This window comes from Dromaius novaehollandiae, chromosome 15 (assembly GCF_036370855.1).
Source record: "Dromaius novaehollandiae isolate bDroNov1 chromosome 15, bDroNov1.hap1, whole genome shotgun sequence".
Taxonomy (NCBI): domain Eukaryota; kingdom Metazoa; phylum Chordata; class Aves; order Casuariiformes; family Dromaiidae; genus Dromaius; species Dromaius novaehollandiae.
Window position 1 is genome coordinate 10,402,268 of NC_088112.1, and position 23,327 is coordinate 10,425,594.

The following is a 23,327-nucleotide window of genomic DNA, read 5'->3' on the forward strand; positions in this document are numbered from 1 at the left end:
ACTTCATTTACCATGGAGCTGAAGGCTCCACAGCACGAGTCCCTACTTCTGCTATAGGTGGAAGCACAGACAGTTTTACTGAGTTTCTGGTTTTTCAACACCAAAGCTACCCTGTCTTCCTCCCCTGATTAAGAAAGGAAGAAAATATCAGTCTTAGCCTATCATCTAGTTACCTCCTCACTTATATATAACAGGATAAACTGTTAGGAAGAAAGGAAAATTCTAAAGCTGTTCTGGCTCTCAAAAATCCCTGCACCTTCTACAGTGAAGGCACTAGATTCAAGCAATTTCAGCCTCCTCTGTCTGATGATACCTACTCCAGTTCTCCTCCAGGGTAAGAATGTCCCTGCATCTGAGAGTTAATTTATGAACGTTTTCAGTAGGAAATGCTGAACATTGCTTTACTCCAAGTATATCACATCTGTAGAAGAAATAACCCTCCTTTTTATGACCAGATATTTACATGCTATCACTTCTTCAGAATGATCTTTCAGGAAAAAACAAATGTATGTTCCTCCACAGAGACTGGCAAGTGTGTCCCACTATTGATTTATCCTTTGTTACTGAAAAAAGGAATGCACTTGAGCTTCCAGAAGACATCATTTCCTTTAATCCGAACAAATCAGTCTGCCCTTGTCTCAAACCTCTTTGCTCGGGACTCCAGACCACCAGCAAACTCCTGCCAGGGCATGATTACGACCTCGCAGCATCGCTCAGGAAAGCTCTGTGCTTTGTGGTGTGGAGGTCAGCACTCCTGATTACCCTTCACACTTGGATTTGTTATGCTGTTTCTGCTAATTTGCTGCCTCTGGCCAGTGAGAATTTAAATTCATATAGGATAGCTGAAATTACTAGAAAAGTTCACTCTAGCTGCACAAAGACTATACCCCATGTTGCCTTTTTCCAGCATCTTGCAGTGCAATAAATTGCACTTGATGCCAAGTGTGCTAGCAATGTTTTCTATGCTTCATTTATCTCTTGAGGAGTTCATAGGCTATGGTTTTGAAGTAGAATTTATAGGTTTAATTCAAACATGAATTCATAACATAGAGGGAGTTTAACTTGTTTTGTACTAATCACTTATGTAGACTTTAGATACTAGATGCAAAGTATATAAACATCAGAAGTGAGAGAATACTTGGTAAACCAATCAATAGGGTGTAACAGGAGAAATTAAAGGGATTTTTAAAGAAAAACTTGAACACTTACAGCTATTAGAAATCATGAAATGATTTTCTAATATTTCTAATGCACTACAGAGGGCAAGGAATCTGTTTTGTCTGTCTAAATTTGAAAATAGGTGGCACAGTTGTGGGTTGTGAATGATTTTGATCAAGTTGGAGCTGGGTTAGATAATTTTGTCATTGCCCCTCCATATTTGCACCAGTGGTCAAATATGAGTCATCCTTGACTTATGTAGGGTGTGCTTCCAAACCTCTGGAGGGCTCTGGATCTGAGGAGCCCTCTCCCAGTCTGTAGCACTGCAGTTGTCTCAGGGGGGTGCCCTGAGCATCAGGGCAGCACACTGGGTGGTGGGTCAGCGTGACATGCCCACTGTGCGGGGGACACTTTGAAGGCAGCTCAATGCTCTGCTTTGCACTGCTGTAACCCCTGCAGCATGGGGAAGCCTCTAGCACAGTGCAAGTGGCAAGGGGAGAATTTCTCCTTTCTCTAATGAAGGGAGGAGCAGCATCAAAGTCCTCTGTGTTGCCTGCTGTGGCGTCCTTTTGAGTGACTTCCATGCTGATGCTGCAAAGAGCTGCAGTGAGGTGGATAGTAAAATCTCAGCATTTTCTTACAAAAGATGAACTCAGAGAAATTTAAAAATGCTAGGCCACATTTCACCTTGGATCATCATAAGCTCCGATTTTCTTAACTGACTTTTCAGAAACAATGTGTTGTGGTAGCCACCACTTGAGAAAACTGTTTATCCAGCTTGTTTGCCAGCCTGGTCGGTTACTGGTCGTTACTTATTACAACAAAGAGAACCGCTGTGAACAGATGGGTTTACTGAAGAGGCTTTGTCCCTTCATCTTGAATAAATATTGACTTACACAGTGCACTAAAGGATTGTCCCTATGACAGCTGGACCCAGCACATGGCTGGAAGAAGAAAATGATGAGCTGCATCTTCATGCACCTGAGATGGAAAATTTCCAGTACCTCTGGGAAGCCCTTTGAAGCTGGTGCTCAGGCTTTGTTCATTTCACTTTGGGTTTTCTTTCACCCTATCCCAAAATAATGAAAACTAGAAGGCTCACCAAAAGGCTTTTCACCTTTCCCTCTGGCTGGAGGGAAGAGTTGTGGTAAAGCCTTTCTGAAGGTAAACTGGAGAATCAAAGAGGAAAATCCAGCCAGGCCATAAGGTGATTCAATTGGGCAAAAGTCTCAGGACTCTGACACAGTTCAGAACCATTAATGTAACTTAAGCCACAGCATTCCCCAGCCATGAGTTATTAATTTTGTGTATTAAGATATCATTACTTGTCTGATTACAAAACCTGTAATTTGAAGACTGATTTCACTAGGAGCCTTCATATTTTATAAGATTTCAGAGGGTCTGAGATTAGTGATAAAAAACTATATCCAGGTTTATCCCTGCAATGTAAGAGCAAGGCTTGAGATGTTCAGGACCTTGTATATCTCAAAGGAGATGACAACATATTGTCATCAGTGAGCAAAAGGCAAGAAGTGCAGTTTAATGATCTCTTAAAGTAAGAGAAATAATGTCATTTCATCAGGATTAAATGAAGACAAACAGTCAGAGGGAGAATGACCGTTTGTAGCAAGCTTGCTATATAGGGTCCCAATCAATGGAGGCATCAGATATGCCAGATTATAAATCACATTCATCAAGATGTCAATCATAAAGCACAACATAGCAACAAGAACAAAGATGAGTTCTAAAACTGACTCCTGAATGTGCTTACCTGGATTTAAAAAATGCTGTCTTCTGTGATGGATGATATTAATGCTGGAGTAGCTTGCAATAACCAAAGAACAGCATAATGGAAAAGTGAAGACTGGAAATCATCAGCTAATATAGTAATAGACATACTGAGCTGTGTCTAATGGTTGATCTAGTATTTGCAAGACGTTATGCACTCCCAAAGGCATACATAAGGAAGTACTGAATCTTTACTGGTGGCAAAAACAAGACAAAACCACATATGCATCAATTCACAAATAAGGTCATCTGTTTAACATGTAAATGCATACTGAATAGCAGATTTTAGCAGCAACTTTAATGTTTGTGATGCCAAATAAACAGCTCTAAAAACTTGAAAATGACCAATTTTCTGTTTTAAAATTTTCAGTAAAAGATGGAAAGATGCTTACAGCTGACTAAGAGCTGAAAACACAAGTGGATGAGTGCTGCAGATAGGTTCACAGCAGGTTAAATGATGCCTATATCTGAATTTGATGAAGCGTGTGAACCAGACAAGCTGGCACTAACACCTGCCCAACAATACATCCAATCAAAAATACAGGCAACAGTCAAGGATCCCAAAAGTGACAAAACGGCAAAAGGCAATTAAATTGCAGCAGACATGCTGAAAGCCCTTGGCACCTTCCTGAGAATACCAAAGAGCTGTCCAAAATGTCTAGCAAAAAACAGGCCTCTTCTCTCTACCAGATGTCCTGAAGGCCTTTGTAGCAGTTTTAACTACAGCAACTGGAAAGCTTTTCTACAGTGTGAGTTTACAAAGAGTGAAAGAGGCAGTGCACGCAATGTCTAAATACAATCATTCTGGACTCATGGCCCAGAGATCTGATATGCACATTAACGCCCATCACAGAAGATTTCATGGAGCGGCAGAACCCCATTTACCTCAATTTCCTTGACTTTCCAAAGGCATTTGGTAGTCTGCATGGGCACATGTGGCAGACCATTCTTCAGCCATGTGCAGATCCACCTAAAGCTGCCAATATCACAGAGGGTGAGTAGATCCACACAGTGTGCTGCAACAAGGAGAATAGCTAGACAGAGGTTCAGGGCCGACCCTGCATTCCCTCAGCTGCTGTTCACCGTTGTCATATTTGCAAAATAATGTGTCTAGACAACTTAAACATGGGCAGGTGACCTAGGAGACTGACACTTTGCAGGAGGTGTTGTGCTAAAAAATACTTCCTATTCTTGGCCCTGCCCTCCACCAGAATTTATAAACTAAGACTGACACTCTGGAAAAATGAGAAAATCTAGTGGGGCTCACAATCAACTATGCTAAAATAAACCTCCTCAAAACCAAGATGTCAAGCAACAGCACCAAAAAGAGATGGCAGAATATGTTGAGAAAGCAGCAGATAAACCCATGCTAATCCATGCGTCAAGCAACAGTCACTGATATTGTGAGATGTGTCTACCTTGTGTGCCAACCCCGGCACAGGAAGGCCATAGTATAATGTCACATACAGTAACCACAGAAGGATGCCAGATTTTACCTTAAAGGCAAATAGCATATAATGCTACTATATGCTCAATATAAGGCTTTTCTGATTCTATTAAAACAACAACAGCAACAAAAACTTCTAGTACTCTTAAACAAAATGACAAGTTCTGCTTTTTATTAGTTGATGGAGACAAAATCAGAAGAAAACATGGTACGGGTATGATGAGGCAGCTCATGATAAGATGGGACTGAGAAGAAAGAGGAGGGAAAGTCTGACGCAGGAGAACTCACAGCAGAAAAAGTTTGAGAAGCTGTAAACCTGTGTTTCCAGGAAGAAGCCTGGGTGGTGGTGGGAGATTGACCAGATTTATGCATTTCCCTGATATAAATATAAAAATATAGAGTTCTTGAACATCATGGAACTTTCACTGTATTGGCCTGTTTGGTTGGTTGGCTGGGTTTTTTTACTCTCTGTAATTGCTTTCATTTCATTACCTCTGTAAACACATGCCTTATAACACTCTCCGTGTTATAAGGTGCCAGCTCTCTGATTACTATTCACCATGGCTACATTTTTCTTATGCTAGGAAGGAAAGCTTGAGGAATGGCTTGTGAAATATTCTCAAGATATCTCCTTATGGCATCTAGCTAAATTAAAAGCTTTTCAAAAATCGCTATCATTGTCCAAGAGGCACTTGGAAAGCTTCTCCTACAGCAGTCAGGAAGGAAGTGGATGATTTAAAAAATGAAAAGAAAAAAGTTAACCTAAAATTAAAATGCACTTAAATGGCTAGCTCTGAGTTTTAGAGATAAGGAAGTCCACTCCCATAATGTTATATAACAATGTAACAATAATTGTGGAGCTCTTTGTAAATACTGATATGCATTGTCTAAAATCACTCTGATGAAAGGTAGATGTCTCTGGAGGGAAGGGAAACAGTGCTTCATACAGCATACAGCAAAGCTGTGCAAAGGTCTAGGCTGAAAGATAGCAAAAACTCTTGTACACAGTTGAAACAGAGGAGGAGTAGGTAGATGGTAAGTCATTACCCAAAATAGAATTTATTCAGCTACCAAAACCAGTTTAAGCCCCTAATTTGGTCTCCGAAATGAATGGAGAGAGTCCCAACGGATTTTGAGTCACATTCAAAATGTGAATATGTATTAAAAGACATGTATGTATTTACATAAATGTTAATTGTTTAAGTGATATGGTTTCAATAGCTCTGTGCCTTGCCATGTAATGGGAGAAGCTATTAAGCTGCATTGCAGCAGGGAGAAAACACTGTTATATCTGGCAATACACATACCTAATGCACCTCTGTGTCGATGGTACCCAGCTTCTGTTAGAAGTGGGGAATGCACTGCTAATTAGAGATGGAAGGCAGAAAACCTGCATGCATCTTTATCCATCTTACCACACCACTCCCAGCCCCAGGTATTCAGATTGTTATAAAAGTTGTGTTCCTCATACAGGATTCATTGCTGTTGAGAAGTCCAGATAAATATCATTACATGAGAGAGAATTCATTTTTCAACAGATGTTTTCATTTTCAAACGGAAGTTTTCCACTTTAGGTGGATAAACCTGAGTAAATATCTAGCATCATAATGTTGATTCAGGAAGTTGGGCTGGGATTAAATTAGGCCATCCAACAGCAGTACTTGGTATTGATAAGGACTCAAGTGAAATCAGATTAGTGTTTTTCCCAACAGATAATGTCCTGCTTTCTCATCAAAGCCTCCAAACCAATTAAAAATACAATTCAAATAGCTTTGTGCAGAACAGAATCTGCTTGCCTTTACTGTCAGGAGACCTAGAAGGATGAAAAAGTAAATGTGTGGAAATCTAGCCCATTTTTACTGTAGAGCCCCATGAGATAGATGAGTTTCCTATTTTTGTCATGCATTCCCTTGCTGTTTCCTTACGCTGTATTTTGCAGGAGAGCAGAAAGAAAGCTTCCAGGAAAGCTGTGGCCTCCTCCCCAGGCTAATGAATGAAGGAGGGATGCACAGTGAATGCTGAGCTTTGCCTCCACAGAGGCTGGACAGGAGGAAAGCAGATGGGAGAACTGGAGAAGCTGCTAAGGATTCATCTGGAGGGATGTATTTAGAAAGCCCTTGAGAGAGCGCTGTCAGGGCTTTCCAGGGCTCCATGTGGAAATCACATTTCTATTCCAGGCCAGCAGTTCCAAAATACTGGGGACATGATGTTCATTATGCAAGCTGGCTGCACAAAGTGGAGAGGAATAAGAAACAGTCATGCGTGTCAAAGACCAGAGAGGTTTAATTGGAAAAGACAACAATTAATGTAAGTTACTTAAAGTTTCCATTTGAATCAAAGAGACAGTGAAGTGAAACTCAAAATAATTGCACACAGAATAAATACTGAACTGCTGCAGGACTAGCTATTCCTGTTGCTTCTTTCCCTCTCTTATCTTCTGCTTTTCATAAAGGCACCTCACCCTTCCATCACTGTCTTCCAACAGCACTGGAGAGGCTATTGGCAGCTGATTCTCTGCAAACTTCTGTAAACCAAATTGCTTTACATTTTTCATAAACAATAGATGGATTAATTGATGCCTTGCAGAGAGTAACTGGGCTGAGCCAGAAGTCTGCTTATAAAGTTTTTACTGGTGATATACCTGTTGTATATAGAAAAACTGAGTACAGGACTCAGGAAGTCAGGCAGTTTCAGGAGTTACTGGACTGAACCCAGTTTCCCCAAATGGCACATGTAGCACAAAATCCCCATCGTCTCCCGCAGAAAGGGCTTTCCAAGAAACCCACAAATAATAAGGGTCAAACAGCAAATGGGGAGCTACTTAATTAGGACCTCAGTATTCTCTAGGGAGATATAAGTCAGGGCAATAAGCAGCAAAGGTAAATCTCAGACCAGAAGGAAAGCCTTAATAGGGATCCTGCCCCACCAGAATACATCGATTGTCTTCATTACCCAAAGCACACATCATGCAGTTAAAAATAGACAAGAATGAGTTGATATTTCAATTGCTTCCAAGCTCAAGGTGCCCTTCAATACCTTGGCTTCCCTACCAGAAGCAAAGTGATGCAGAGTTGAAGTTCCGATCGTGAATCTTGTATTAGGCCAAATAACAAAAAGGAGTTTATCTTAGCTCTAATCTCTTTTTCCAATATACAGACATACTGAAAGAGATTACTTTAGTAAAATTGAAGGAAACTGTGGTATTATAAAACCCTAATCCCTTCTCTCCTCTGTAGGAAATGAGATAAATATCTCGATTTCATTCAGTGCAATTACAAGAAGCTTTCCTCTTATCAGAAATTCTCCGTTTCCTCTGGTGAAACAGTTTTTGTGCTGCATACCAGGTTTCAGCAGAGTGTCCTGACTCATCAATGGCAATACAGGTATACTGTGGCCAAAGGAAAGTACCCATCTCCTCAGACACAGGGCAGATGCTGGCATCAGCTTACCCAAGTGCAGGTGTCTCACTAGGAGCTGGTATATACTGGTACATACAGTCTGCTTGGCCCAAGGTTTCAGGGGCTTGGATAGGATATCTAGTTAGTGAGGACCAGGGAATGGAAGAGGTGTGTGCACAGAGGCCACCATGATGCCACCAGAGTTTCATTGTCTCAGAAAGCCAGTGTGATGTACAGGAGGGAAGGGAAGCCAAGGTCATTGCACTCCCTTCCCCTAGACTTGCTCCTACCCATGTTATCTTTTTGCAGAAGAACTTGAAGTTAAAAAAAAAAAAAAAAAGAAAAAAAGAAAAAACTAAGAACTGTTCAGCTTTTAAATTTAGCCCACGCCACTAGGAAAGAAAAAAACAGGGAAAGGGTGGGAGAAGGGACCTTACCCAAGATGACAAAGCCGACAGAAAAGAAAACAGTGTCTTGACTTCCTACTTTGGGGATAGCCTGATTTCAATAAAGAACCTATTACATTTACAAATAAAAGAAAGGATTCAGCAATAACTTTAGAAAAAACCCACAATAAAAAAATAAGACTGCCCCTGCACAAACTGGAGGAACATTGTATGCTGTAATGCTCGTGGTTTTTTGCTTCTGTAATTGCAGACATGCTTTACCTTCCCCGAGACCGTGACAGGAGCAAAGCAGGGACTATATCTTAGACACTGAGCACAGTTTAGAGAGATTCTCTACTACCATTTCTAGCCACCAGCTTCCCTCTTCCCCCTGCAATTTTTCTGGCTTCAATTAATGGTGCAAATCATGCTCTGTATTTTCCAAACTGTGCTGGAGTCTCCCTTCCGTTTTTGAAGATCTTGTCCTGGGTGATTCTTTTTCTGATGTTTGTTTTTCAAATGATGTGGGAAGCTGCTCGTACTAATGACACACGTGGCGCAGCCTCCCCAGTGCAGTGTTTACACACCATGACAGCCCAAAGGCAGTTCAGTGCGAAAGTGGCCCAGCAACTCTCTCAGCAGCTTTTGCTCCATCCCCCTCAGGATGACATTTCAGGATGACAGGAGAAGCCTGTGAGATGTGTCTGGTGTCACTGCTAAGCAACAGAGGCTGAAACCTCCACTGGTGCAGGCTCCTGTTTACACTCAGCTGCAAGTGTGTGTGTATTGCACCTTACCGGATTTTTTTTTCTGTTACAAGCAGGCATTTTTCTTAATCTTTTTCACTAACTGAAGCAATTAGACTGGATATAGCAGTGGGCTTGGCTCTCTATTCTTTCTTCCCCGCTTTCCTTTTTAACTCTCCTGGTTTAAAGGTGAGAAGAAAGCCGCTGAAGGAGCTCAGAAGGTGGGCGATGCAGGGCTCAGTAATGACATTCGTGAAAGGAGAGAGCAGGATGTCCAGCAAGGAGAAGCAGCAGGAAGCCTCATGGAAAAGGAAGAGAGCCCTCCCTGCAGCATTGAACAGCCCTTTTACAGGTGCAGGCTGCTGTGCCACCTGCATGTCCATGCACACTTTCCTGCACGGTATGTGTGCTCTGATCATTGCAAGTATTTTTGTCCAGGATTTTAGCCTCTGTGAGGAGCACATCAGCTGCCTGGAAGAACTTTAAATGTCATAAACGATCACGGTGCATATATATGCATATGCTAGTGCATACATGTATTTGTAGAAGTTAAACAGAAATACATGCAACTTTCTTCAGATGAAGGGAAAGGAAGGACAAGGCAGTTGTGCAGATGATGATGTCTCATCTTTAGCTTGTAGGTGCTTTGATGCTGCACAGAACACATGGCCAACTCCTTTGCCGTGTGTGCAACTCTCTTATTTTTGTGGTGATAGCTTTTGCTGTTGAACATCTAAATTCCCAGATCCCCAGGCTCCTCTGTTCTTACGTTCTGCATAACAGATTGTACAACCTCACCCTGCACTTCCTGATTCAGGCCATATCTCCTGTTAGAGCTACCACACACGTTATGATATTTATAGCTCTCTGTGTCCTGCCTTGTGATCCCTCACAAGTAGCAATCTAGGTATTTGTGATTGTTACACTAGAAGTCTGTTACTGCAGAGATGACTGATGCCAAGTTGTAAATCTGTGCTGGGGAATTTGGAACAAAAGTTTGATTGCAAATATTGGCAAAGCTTCATAAAAAATCACAAGAAAGCTCCCCCAAGAAATTACAAAACTCTTTTCTATTTGTTTTCAAGTCTAATGATCTCATATATTTTTATAGAATACCTTTCCAGAATTGCAGCTAATGAAACTTAAATGAAAACTGAATTGTCTCTTGACTAAGATTAACACCATTAGCAAAAAGAAAGACCTAACAACTGTTACACTCTAATTCCCCTCTCTGAGTATTTTCCCTAGTGCAAGATTGTTCCCTGAACTAATTTTAACTATTTTGTCCAGTCTTGGTTTAAATGGCAGAATGAGATTAGAGGTCTGCATGTAATGTCCATACCACCAAATATCCACATCAGAGAGGTCAGGAAATAAGAACAAAGGCACAAAAGAAATATATTTAGGAGCTTAATGGAGGTTATTTTAAGGTCACTGAGAGCCTTCATGCTGAACTGAATGCAAACCAATATATGTGTGCTCTCTCTGCTAATACTTCAGAGACAGATGTAGAAGACATTTTCTCCGTTCTTTCATTCATCACTCAGTGAACTCACTGTGGGCTTGCTATAAAATCCTTTGGCTTACAAAACCTCATACTGCTAAGAGTGCTGGTCAGCTTAGACCTCTGTCCAGCTAGCAGCTCAGCGTGCCTTGCAGCATGCCTCTGCTCCCAGGCTGTCACCACTTGTCTCAGGTTATACCCAGGCACAGTTGCTTGGAGTTTGGGCTGTTTTCCTGTTCGGAAGTTGTACAGCACCTACCAAATGGTAAACTTGCTCCTGGCTGGCTACCCTCAATGCTATTAAAACAGAACAGCGTATTAAGTAAAGAGGCATGGCACATCCCATTTCTGGAGGCCAGATTACTCAACCAAAGAGACTGTTGTGATCATCTAGTTTTCCCTAAATTCACTCTTGCTTTGTGTTCAATACCTATTCTCGGACTAGAGGGATCATTACAAAGAAAGCCAGTCTTGAATCTTAATTTCTAGTGACAGAAAACTGGTTATATGACAAACTTTTGTCATGGCTTATGATTTTCACTGTTAAAAATGAATGCTTTGTTTCTAATGCAAATTTGTCCAGCTCCTGCTCTTGCTATACGTGCATTAGATTTCTGTGCCTCAGTAGATATTGATCTCTTTACCTTCTCTAGTATAAGATAAATAGCTTACATTCCAGGAATACTTTGTTATGGCCTCTTTTCCAAATCTTTATTTGTTCTTCTCTAAATCCTTTTCATGTTTTTCCCTCTGAAATGTGGTACTCCACTGCCAACCCTACCAGTGCTGGATGCAAAGGCGGCAGGACTGAATCCCAGCTCCCACACAGGAGTCCCAGATATCTGCAGGAAGGGCCACATTCACCTTTTAAGCACAATATCTAATGGGAGCTTATGTTCAGGATCGAAGCCTATTTCAGACTGGCTGTTTACTAGATTTCCATGTACTCAAGCAATTCAGAAAGCACATTAACCCTGTGGTGCTCTTTCTCATTATTATTATTCCTGTAATCTTGTGGTATCTGTATATTTTATCAATTATTATTCTGTTTTCCTCTAGAGAGGAGATTAAAATTAAACAGCTTAGGGCCAAGACCTATTCCTTAAGAATATTCACTAGAAATACAGCTGCTAGAAGATGGTAATTTTATAAAGACTTAGAAACTATGGGGATGATCTATTTAATATACACCATGCTGATGTAGATACCAAGTAAAATGTGTCACACTTCTTGCAGATTGCAATCTCATAAAATAAATCAAATCAGTTTGCTGAACTGAGATCTATTTTTCATAATCTCATGGTTACCAGTGGTAAGTACATTACCCTGTCTTTTCAGATTATTTGCATCAGATCCTATATCAAGCAGTCTGGAAGGTCACTGTATCACTTAAGGACAGACTCCTTCCTTCCCATTTACATTTGGGTGTGATTTTATGCCAAATCCTGACTCTGGGCACAAGTCAGTGGCGATCTCAGGATAATAAACTGATCCACAAGGTTATGACTTTGAAAAGCCCATTTGCCATCTTGCAGGTAGTATTTGACATCAACCTCTGCCCTCCCTTGAGAACCCTGCTAGGAAACTGAGGTAGAAAGCACAGGAACCTGGTCTGTGAGCTCCTCTGGGAAATGGAGACAATTTCTCTTTCTCTCTCTGTTCCTTGACGGATGGAGAATCAACAGGCTGGGGAAGAAAGTTGCATTTATGTAGAGTGGTCAGGTATAGATTAGACCAGAAGCCATTCAGGTCTGCTCTTGATTTCCACAAGGGTCAGAATTAAGGATAAAGTGGGACTTTGTGGGGTCCTGAGGCAGTTCCCTGCTTTCACAGACATGCCATATCATCCCTTCTGTAACTCTACCAACCTTCGTCTCTGGCAGAATTTAGATTTTCCCCACTTCTACTCTTACTAAGAGATTGTTTCAAAGCATCACTGCGATGATGCTTGGAAACTTTGTTCCACTTCCATGCCTAAATTTATTCCTGGGCAGTTTATATCCATTTGTTCTTGTGACAGTGTTATCCCTTAGTTTAAATCACTGTCCTCCCTTCCCAGTCTTTACCCCCGCAATGTATTTGTAGGCAGCAACCAGATCCCTTCTTGGGCTCCATTTTGCTAGACTAAACAAGCCACCCCCCGTACCAAAGCTGCGCAGTGTGATTTCTGTCAACAGAGGGAAATGATACTTGAGCTGAAACTATCAGATTGTAAAATAGATCTTGAGCTCATGCTTTGCAGGATACACTTTCAGCCATACCTGATTCTGTGCTTGCAGACTTGTAATGGGGAAAGTGTACAAGACTGGTAATAAGGGCTGCCCGATGCCAACCAGTGATGTTGACAAAACTTATCCATGCACCTGATGCTGATGAAAAACAATACTACTGCAATTTAAAGTCCACCAACAGACTTATGTCTATTAAATGGAGTTTTCCTTAGCTTCTCTTTTCAGTTGTGCCTCTTGCTAGTCACTGGAAGGTCCCTAAGGACAGAGTGCAGAAGAGTAGGTTCCTTCATGGTCCTCCAGCCACTGCAGGGCAATATGATAATGCACCTGCAGGGTTTGCTCCATTGAGGGTAGCTGCCTGCAGTCCCGGTAACCAGACTAATTTAATCACAGGAGCATGTACATGAGGTTTGCCTCTATTTGCTAAGATGAAACAAAATAAATCCCCACCATCAAGGGCAAAAATCAAAAACTCAGCCCGAACAAGTACAAAAACATTAGCTGCATGTTGACCATATTTCATCAGTTTCTCTGAAAATAAAACCCATTCAGGTCTCTCAATGGGTTCATGGAATTTCCTCTAAACTCCTGTCAAAAAGTGAGATTATATAAAAAAGCAAAAATTACAGGGAATGGAGAAAATGTCATAATTTGTCATGTTTCCCAGTCCTTTGCTCAGAAATTCCCTGAAAAGAACTTAGTGGGAATGTGGTTTATCTGATGTTTACTCTGTAAACAGGTAAATTTCCTATCTATTGGATCCTATCAATAAGGTGACTGCTGGAGAAAATACAATATCCATCCTTAAAGCCTAGTGGCCTGTACTTGCTCCAGGTCTCACAAGTATGGCAAAATACATCCTTCTATTTCCATAGGTACATCCAAGATGACCTATGGAAATCCAGTGTAAAACATCAAGAAATGAGGCAATGAAGGAAACAGCAGATTAAGTCCAAATGATCCATCTCGCAGCCAATGACCTTGCTAGTGAAGAAGATGATAATACAAGACAAAGCTCTGATCCAACTTGCAGGATCAGTAAAATTCCCAGGCAGCTCTTGCTAGTCAGAAATTTTAGCCCTAGTGACTTGATTTTGCAGTAAGTAACTGTATAGCTTTGGGCAGTGATATTCTGCCACTAAAATTCTCTTCCAAATAGTACTTTGGTGATAAGAAAATCATAGGATATATACAGAAAAATCTGTTTGGGTGAAGGGAAAAAAATTCTGAAGGTTACTCATGCCATAGTTAGTGGTAAAATAAAAATTCAATAGTAAATCAAAGCCCTGCATCCTTTGTATTTAAAAACTGAATCAGTGAAGATTCACATCCACTTTGTTTTGAAATTTGGTCAAAACAAGCCAAGCTAACATTTTTTCTTTCATTCAAACACCTTTTCTGGAATTCTTCCCTTGCCAGTTCTGTTTGTGAGTATTGTGCACCCAGGTACCTACCTATTGCTTGTCTATTTCTTCTCGAAAGCAAAAGGAAAAAAAACTTTCAGAAACTCTGGGAGAACCAATAAATGTTGGATTTTGCCCATTCAGCTAATTTGGTGGGGCCTTCAGGCAGCCTAGCTAAAGAATGACTGAGGAATGCAAATGGTTGGCTTTTATAGCTGAAGGTATGTACTACTAATCAGGAGATGCAGAGTTTGAATCCAAGCCATCATCTTTCATCTCTGGACCAGCTGAAGATCAGATCATTTAGCATGTTTGTCCAAGCAAAGCTGTGCATATACCGAAATATCTCATTTTCATATATCTTTTTAAAGAGGCAAGGAAGTCCTTCCTTCCCAGCCTGGCCTGTTGCTGTTGCACGCTGGAGATAAATCTCAAGTTCTTCCTAGGAGTCCACACACCATCCTATTTCAAGCGGCACAACTCTCAGAGCAGGAGTGTCACACCTTCCTGCTCAGACAGGCTGTACACTTCATATTCTGCTCTCCAGAAATAACTTTCCCCTGGTTTACATGATTAGTTTTTTCTGCGAGTGTGTGTGAGAGAGGGAAAGAGAGAAAACAGAGGGGAGATAAACATTTAGTGTTAGCTAGCAATGGATGACCTGGCCTCAGGCATCTCTCCAATGTTATTTAAATGTGGATTTCCATCGGAGTGGGCTGAGAAGCCCTCCTGCTCATGCCAGGACTCTTCCCCTGAGCCCACTGCCATGGTCCCTCCTTTCTCCGAGTTCCTCCATCAGTGCCAGGGACCACCTGTTTTTCCCGTGCATGAGTGTGATAACAAAGGCAAGACTCAAAGCACAAGTCCCTAGTCCAAAGCTAAACATGTCCTTGCCAATGAACAGCCCGTGCTGGGAAAGCTTTCAGCTTGGGAGACAGCAAGGGATGGCTCTGGTGTGCAAAAGCCAAGACAATCTGGCAACACAAAGCTAAAAGCAGGCTCAAATCCCCCTCCAGTCCAGCCCCTCCTGCCAGTCCCATATGGCAAATCCTGCCTGGAGCAAGCTGGCGACTGAGGGCCCGGCTGTGCGGAGCCGGGTGGTGGGTGCACAGGGTGCCCTTGGGAGACCCCCACCACCAGGCACAGCCAGCACGACGAAGGGTCGCTGCTCAGATTACACCGGCCATTTCAATGTATACATGCACTGGGAATGGCTGCCCGCGTGGGCACAGCTGGAAGCAGATATGCAAAGGATCAAACCAGATGTAACGCGCCCTTCCAAGGTCTGTATCATGGGGCAGGACCAGCCCCCAGTGCACTCCCGTCAGGGGAAGGATCACCAGTAAGCGCACAGTTCCTCTTTGCTCTGCGGCAGCTGTGGCTTTCTCTTCCCTACAGCCAGGATGGATTTATTTTTATTCCAACAGAGCTGTAAGCCATTAAACTGTTACACTTCTAAATACTAAAGAGCTGAGATGCTACATTGTCTATTCAACTAGCAGCAAGGAAGCACCAGAGCTTGCTGGAGTTCAGAAGATTTACTGACGCAATTATTTATGTTCTCTGTAGGGACCTATAGGACCCCACAGCAGTGTGGTGGTGTTGGGTAGTGGCTACGCACAATGATTTACCATGCAGTTCTCCCAGCGTTTTATGTACTTTCAGTGTGCTGACAGGTGTGGTTGATTGGGTTATTTATTTATTTTCGTATTTATGAAGATGATGAACTTCCAGCCCCCTCAAGCTGCATGCTTTTTTTTCCTTTGTTTCTCTTGGCTCTTATAAAAGGAAAATTGGGGTGTGTTTTATTTTGGAGAAATAAAATTAACATCAATCCTGCCTGAGAAGGCCTCCCTGTGATGGAAAATGAGTAAATAAACCACTCACTATAGCCTTCCCAGAAGAGACTGATAGACTGTGCTGTGCTGAACAGTGTACTTTTGAGAGGAAATGGGGAATATACCAAAGTGACCTCCTTGACCCAAATGTTCCAGAGTTTGTCTACTCTGATCATTGCTCAATTCTATTTTACCCAAAGTCATCTTCACTGTGGCAAAATTTCAGAACTTGTTTTATCCAAGAATTCAAACAATGCTGACTTAGGTTCAAATCCACTTGTGATGTAGGATAGTTTAATGACTCATAAAAGCCATGAGCTTGTTGTTTTGTGTTGAATAAATATCTATGCAAGGCAAAAGATATGCAAGCAATATGTTTAAAGGGGAAGACGGCATTTTTCAGATGATTATGCCATTTTGCTTTCAGTCTTGTGGCTCATAGCACTCCTGAACACATGCTACAGTCATCCAGAAACCCATATGTATTGCTGTGAGTTATTGTACTAAATTTTCCCATACATGAGTTGAGTGGTCATTGTAAGTTCTCCTATCCACTCATTATTCAAAGTAATTCCCAAACCCTTTCAATGAATAATATTCCAAACTATAGGTTATTAGAACTATGAACGGCAAATATTTATAATGAATTACTCAATTTGTGCTGCAACCAGAGAAATAAACCCTTGTATATGACATGTGAGTTACAATCTCAGCCATTGAAAAATGAAAAGGGCATGAATTTCTGATTGCAGCCACACCTGCAGACTTCAATTCACTGTTTGCATGTGTCCTGCCTGAATTTTGCAATTGATGATATACTTCAGAATTGAAATAGGTGAACATCCTGGGGAAAAAAAGTATTCTGGCAGTTCCTGCACTTGCAGAATGCAAACTCCAAAAACAGGAAAATCAAAATTCTTTTCCAAAGCTGATTGAATATTTAATTCTAATATTCTTCCCCATAGTACACACAGATCCAGTTCTAACTAAATCTGGTCTCATGGCTGTTCATGACATCTTCAAAACATGCTTTGTGCCACCTCTTACCCAGCCCAGGTAATGGAAGTCTCTCACAGCAGCTGATGAAGAGTTCAAGAACAAAATGGATGTTAGGAAATCCTCACCCCATCTTCCGGTTCATGATTTAGGCAGAGAGTGGGGTGGCTGCCAGGGGATTAGGAAGGCTCACATCTGCCTCACATGACGGTTAAACAGCTGAGCTACTGTGCAGGCTGCTCCCTCACCCCATCAGCATTGTGGCTGCATCTGGCCCCAGGTACGTTGTCAAAATGTCTCTCCCTGCCTGGGTCATCCAGAAGACCACAGTCTTCACAGATCACTTGAAAAATAAATTAAAGAAAGAATGAGAACTGTCTCCCAACTGGTCTCTCACTCTGTGTGTAGTGAGGGAGTCTGCTTCTTCTCACTGCCGTGTTTTATCGCACTCTGCTTTTTCCTCTTCTTTTTTTCCCATTCCTAATATAAATGTGAAAAACCCCAAAATGGGAATGTCAGAACATTTTGACACTAATGTTACCAGAAGAGAAAAAGAAGAAATGGCTTTTTTCCCTGGAAGACACTCTTACAAGTCAGACACATCCTAGACCAAGAGCCTGAATTTTATCTTTAATAATGGCAAACATATTCTTTGCATTTGCGAATGCACTGGTGACTTGATTGTAATCAAAAATAGAGCAGTTCAGATGGTTAGAGCTGAAGGAAAGTTCAGATCTTCTCAAGACTGGAAATAGACATGGATTAGAAATCCCAGTCTTACTGCCTGAATCACTCCTACTCTCTTTGAGGCTAAATAAGGCATGTCAGTTTAATACAAACTTGCAGTTCTCTGCGGTTTTTGGAGGAGGAACTTTGCCCTAGATTCAGCACAAGGTGCTGAATTATGTTCTTCTCTTTTTTCTGGTTCTGTTCTTCTCTTTACTGCTCACCCTGCCGAATACAAAAAGCAGGCATCATGCTCCCATTGCCCGACATCCCCATTTGCAGAAGTTCTTGGCCAGGAAGAAACAACTCTCAGGCTAGAAAAGAAGTGTGTGGACCAGGCCCAGCCCCTGAACAGCTTCTCAGTTGGGCTACTGGGAAACCAACCCATACAGGAAGATTTCAGTGTTCAGCTGCTGGGCACAACCCCCTTGTATTTCCAAGCTACTAAAGAAAATATACATTATAACTTGAGAGAACCTGCCTCACTGAATTTCTCTTCCATCCTTGTTGAGTTCAAAATGTTGTGTCCTTAAGAGAGAAGCACTGAAAAAATAAAAATTCTTCAAGTGATGTTAGCTGTCCAAAGACTACAGTTAGTCAGTGTTCCTTTAATCCCCAAACCTTTATCATCGTTAGTGCATAATCTGCACCAGGGAAATATATCATGCTTTTCTCATCAGTTACAAAACTGAGTAAAAAAAAAGAAAATAATTGCAGATGATGCAAATGATGCACAGAGCTGAATTCCTTTTCAGCTCCTCTCTGGCATCCAGAGAGGAGGGGAAGCCTGCAATGGGAAACAAGTGCCTAATTTTTGTTGTGCAGAACTGGAGTGGTATGGAAAGGCAGGAGATTCGATTTGACTTTGTAATATGTTGAAGAGATGCAACTCACTCTGATGCATAAGGGAACTCATAAAAGCTAGAAGTGGACAAGAGGACCTGCGCAGATTTAGTTCTTATGGGTCATCTTGTAATGTTTGTCACATCTCGACTGACAGGCTTACAGGGACACAGAAGAACTGGACAGACAGTCCTCAGACTTGCTACTTATTTCTGTGGAGGAGTTGTATGTGGGAGCAGAGTGGAACAAAGGGGAGAGAGGAATTGGAAATGAGAAAAACCTGATCTCAGCTACATGATGGGATCCACCCTTTACTGTAGCCCACCGGAGCCTCCCCAGCTGCCTGGGGCAGCTGAGGCTGTGGCCACTTCTAGCTCTGGGAGCAAGACAGCTCTTTGCCTTTGCTTTGGCCATAGGGAAATCAATGTGTCTAAAAAGAGTTTCAAAATGAGGAGTTTGTCAGCTGACAGAATGCTCAGCAGAGAATCAAGGAAACCACCGGCAGTTCAGCCCTACTCAAGGCATGCAGAGCTTTCTTGGACACTCGCTCTAGAGCACATCTCCACTACCCCGTGTTCCCAAGGTCGTGCTGACTGATCCTGCAATTCCCACATGGCACCGGTAGGACCATGAGGTCCCACTGGCTTAGGCTTACAGCGAGATAGCCTAGCACTTAGTGCTCTGGCACAGCACTGTGCAAAAGCAGCGAGATAACATGGACACGAGGAGGCACCAGCATTGCCGTTTGCAACACTTGGAGGTCAAACACCAATATGGACTGAAGCAATTCACCTTCTGTGCCAACACGGTCTCTCCCTTCTGAATCTCAAATCCTTACTTAAGGGTAAAGGCACCCCATAGACTTGTAAGCTTAACAAAAAGTGTCTTGTTTCTGTACTTACTCTCCAAAATAGATGCCTTCTTCCTGGTTAGGCCCTGGGCTGGCCTCATACACCCACTGGCCAACCTCAGAAGCGAACAGTCTTGAAAACACTGAGCCTCCCAGGGTGAATCACCCAGAAGAGCGCGGCGCTTCCCCTCCTCCTGCCCTCGCAGTGACACATTGACAGCGCTCCCACCGCAGTGAGAGTTATTGGCTCGCTTGCTAAGGGCTGGAGAGCTGCTTCGGAAAATGCATTGCCAGGGACAGTGTGGCTGCTCTCTAAATCCTCCTAACCGAAGTGGAGAAACATTTGGCTTGTGCCTGGGAACACGGCTCTGATATAAACACAGGCTCAGAGTGGCACCCTGCCATGCATCCATCACAGAAAGAGGGCACTGGGATTGTAGCCCCAAACACAGCTTCCAATCAGCAGAAGATATATGTGCTGTAATGTTCTTCATGGCTTAAAAAACTTGAAAGGTCTGTGTTGGTGTTGTGATGGGCCTTGCCCTCTGTCCGATCTGTTACGTGGCCCAGGACTATTGCAAAGCCAGAACAGAAAGGAGCCTGGGGAACCAGGAGACCCGGCCCAGCTGGGAAGTGTTCAGCATTTGATCTAGCCTTCAGAGCCTGGGTCAGCTCTGAACACAAATCTGGTTGCCAAGCCCTTATTTGTATGTGAACAGCCATGAATCTGTTTACAAAAAGAACTGAATCTCTTCTAGACAGCTATGTAGAAAGACACCTGTGGTTTTTTCAGAGAATGCGGTTTGTTCTGATAATGCGGGGGATAATTGCTCTTCCCTCCCTTCCCCAGATGCTGTGCCACCCACCTCTGCGCTCTGCGGGGAAGCAGACAGGAGAGGGTGTCTCGTGCAGCACAGCTCTCCCAGCTCCTCTGCCTGTGGCCCCAGGCACCCAGCAGTGCATGGCATGTGTGCACTCTCCTCTTGCAATAACCCATGTCACACCAAATGAAAGGCAGTGATCAGCATATATGTGTGCATGAGCGGTTCAAACTGCCTGGACTTAAAACTGCCAGACTGTGGACCGGCATCTCTTAGTGCCCATCTGGCTCCCGCAGGGCTGGACCAGCTGCTGCTGCCTTGCACAGGAGAAGGCAGCACTTCCCCTGGGAGGCTCAACCCCGACGTAGACTCGTCCAGCCTGAAACCCGGCTGGAGCCCGGAGCTGCTGGCAGGCACAAAAGCCTCAGTCTGATTTTTCCCCACACCAGCCTATGACTCCCACCTCTCTGGGCTCTCAGGTCTTGATGACCCTCTGACAACCCTGGCACAAGCTCAGGGAGTAGACATCTGCCCTTCACCATTTGCCATTCCTGACGAGAGCTGTGACATGCTGCATCAACCAGGCTCAAGTCCCAGCAGAACTGTGCCCTCCCATCTGCACTGGGGTGGAAGTTCAGAGTGACATTCAGAGAATCCAGAGGCTTTGACTCATTTATGGCAAAAGGCAGGACACCTAGGCATTTTCTAAGCTAAACCATTTAGCTAATAAAACAAAACAGTAACTACCCATCCTCCCAGACAGCCAATAAAGTGCCACAGCAAAGATCAGGGCATTTGGGGAATTTAGTCCTCCTCCTTTCATTAGTTCAGAGGCTGTAGCAATGGCTGGTGGGGTTACAGAGGCAGCACCTGAGAAGTGGATGAGGCTGTGATGATCCCTTTGCTAGAGAAAATGGAGTAGGCAGCTCCCTATGGGGTGAAGTTTTCATCTCAGACAAAACAGCAGCACTTGCCGAAATGCATATGTGATTTTCTGTATTCTCCAAACTGTTTCCTGAATATACTTCTGGAGAAGCTGTGCACACCAACACATATTTGATATCTACAAACCCAGGTTTTCTGAGCAGCCAAAGGATGTCCAGGTGCTTCTCTTACCCCCCTTTTTGAACAGTTAATCCTTCAAATAGCTCAAATGCAAAAAGAAATCAGTGCTTCAAGAAAACTCATGAAAAGTACTCTTTCTAGTGACTGAAGGTATTCTGCAGTGTCTGAGAAACACTCACCTTAGCACATGAGTCGATCCATTTATTGTGGTGGTGGAACAAGGGACCGTCTGCCCCAAGATGGAAGGCCTTCGGTATCGCTCATCACCACAGCACAAGATGATGAGGAAGGCACGTCTGAAAGACTTGTTCAGGAAGGCGTACAGGAAGGGGTTCAACCCTGAATTGATGTAGCCCAGCCACAGGAAAGCTGTCCACACCTTTCCTGGCACGGTGTAGTTTATGAAAGGGTCCACTATGTTTGTGATAAAGAAGGGGGCCCAGCACAGGCAGAAGCACCCCATGATGATGCACAGGGTCTTGGCAGCTTTGGTCTCAGTCTTCATGCGGTGCGTGCTGTGCTGGTCTGGGTGGTGCTGCCGGCCTTCTGCGGGGGCCCCTGCGCGCTGGAGCACTCGGATCTGCCGGGCGTGCTCCCTGGCAGTGACGTAGATGCGGTAGTAGGCCAGCACCATCAGAAGGAAGGGAATGTAGAAGGCCACCACTGAGCAGGTAATGGCGTATGGCTTGTTGACCATGAAGATGCAGTAAGTGGAGTTGGAAGCCTTGTTGAACTGCCTTTGCTGAATCTGGGGAAGGAAGGGCAAGGGCAAAGAACAGGAGAGGGAGATCATCACTGCTCCCCCAAAACAGCAGCCTGCTTGCTGTACACTCCCTCCACTACCCTCTGTTTCCATCTCAGCTGTGCCCTCTGTCCCCTGGTGTGCCGGTCTTGCCCATCTGCTACCTCTCCTGCCTCTGCTTAGCCCTGTGGACCCTCCAGTGCTGCTGTTGCCCGGGTTTGAGGACAAAGTCACAGCCCACGCCGCAGTCCCAGAACGCTGGAGAGGGCTTCAACCTGGCTATTGAAAACTGGCCTAACAGCCCAGTTCAGACAGAAAGCAAAGGGCAGTAACACAGCTTTTGCTGTGCTTTCTGCTGTGTTCATCAGGACATGATTTTATACCAAGGATACACAAATTTTATCCATCCAAGACTTGTAGGTACATTAGAGAAGAGCCAGAGGAAAGGTATGGTGAAGGGGCCAGGCTGCAGGGAGCCTCGGGAGCCTGGGGGTAGGAGGCTGGGCCAAGTCTCTAGGCCATGCCATGATCAATTACTTGTGTCAGAAACAGAGACAGCAGTGAAAAAAGGGGGTGTTTTATGTGAGCTGGGGGAACAGGGGACATAACTGGGAGAAAAAGGGGTTTTCTGAAGGTATTCTTGCTACAAAACAATGTCACCACAGGTTCATCAGGTAAAATTCTTTACACAGATAAAATCCTTGCCCAGAGTCACCACTGTCTTTGTGAAAATCTTCCCAGGACAGAGTCCTTTCAAACCCTCTTAAAGACATCTTCCAGAAATTCAGCAGCCCCTCTACATCACTAACAAGAAATTTCTCCTTTAGTGTTTCTTTGCTCCTTTCCAGATCAGTCTTTGAATGTTGTTTTTTAAAGAAGAATGCACAGCGCAGAATATACTTGTTATGAGTTTGATGGGTCTCTTTGGTTACTCACCAGATCAATGATGCCAATGCTATTCCAGCCTTGCATTATAGGGAGGAAAGAAATAAATGTCGGGATTACCCAGCACCCTCCAAGCATTACAGCAATGCGCAGTGGAGTCATCTTGTTCCTATAAACCAGCGGCTGGCAGCAGATGGCATAGTACCTGCAAGGAGAGAGCGAGAGAAAGCCCATCACTGAAGGAGACTTTCAGGTCTTCTAAAAATAAAACTGTAAAATATTTTCTCTAATGGGAATGAATGATCTCTGTCAAAGAGAGTTTTTTGTGTAATGTCTTGCATCAAGACTTATGTGTAAGTGGAGAGAGGGAAGGCAGTCTCACTGCAGAATGCCTATAAACATCTGTCTTATGAGGTCAGTAGGATCATAAGTTACAGATTTATGATTAAATGACTTATGATAGTTAAATTAGCAAAGATCCACTAAAACTGAACCACTAA

At 43.2% G+C, this 23,327-nt stretch overlaps 1 protein-coding gene across 2 annotated transcripts in view; it reads right to left on the minus strand.

The window, feature by feature from the left end:
- HTR4 (5-hydroxytryptamine receptor 4) overlaps positions 1–23,327 on the minus strand; it is a 151,371-nt gene that overhangs the window by 41,277 nt on the left and 86,767 nt on the right. For both annotated transcript variants that reach the window (XR_010391729.1, XM_064520874.1), the window contains exons 5-6: positions 22,879–23,032; positions 21,380–21,948 (exon numbers count right to left, since the gene is read on the minus strand). Coding sequence is in view for 1 of the 2 variants with exons in the window: in XM_064520874.1 (XP_064376944.1) it covers positions 21,380–21,948; positions 22,879–23,032 (723 nt within the window). In the remaining variant the exon portion in view is untranslated. The remainder of the gene's footprint in view (positions 1–21,379; positions 21,949–22,878; positions 23,033–23,327) is intronic.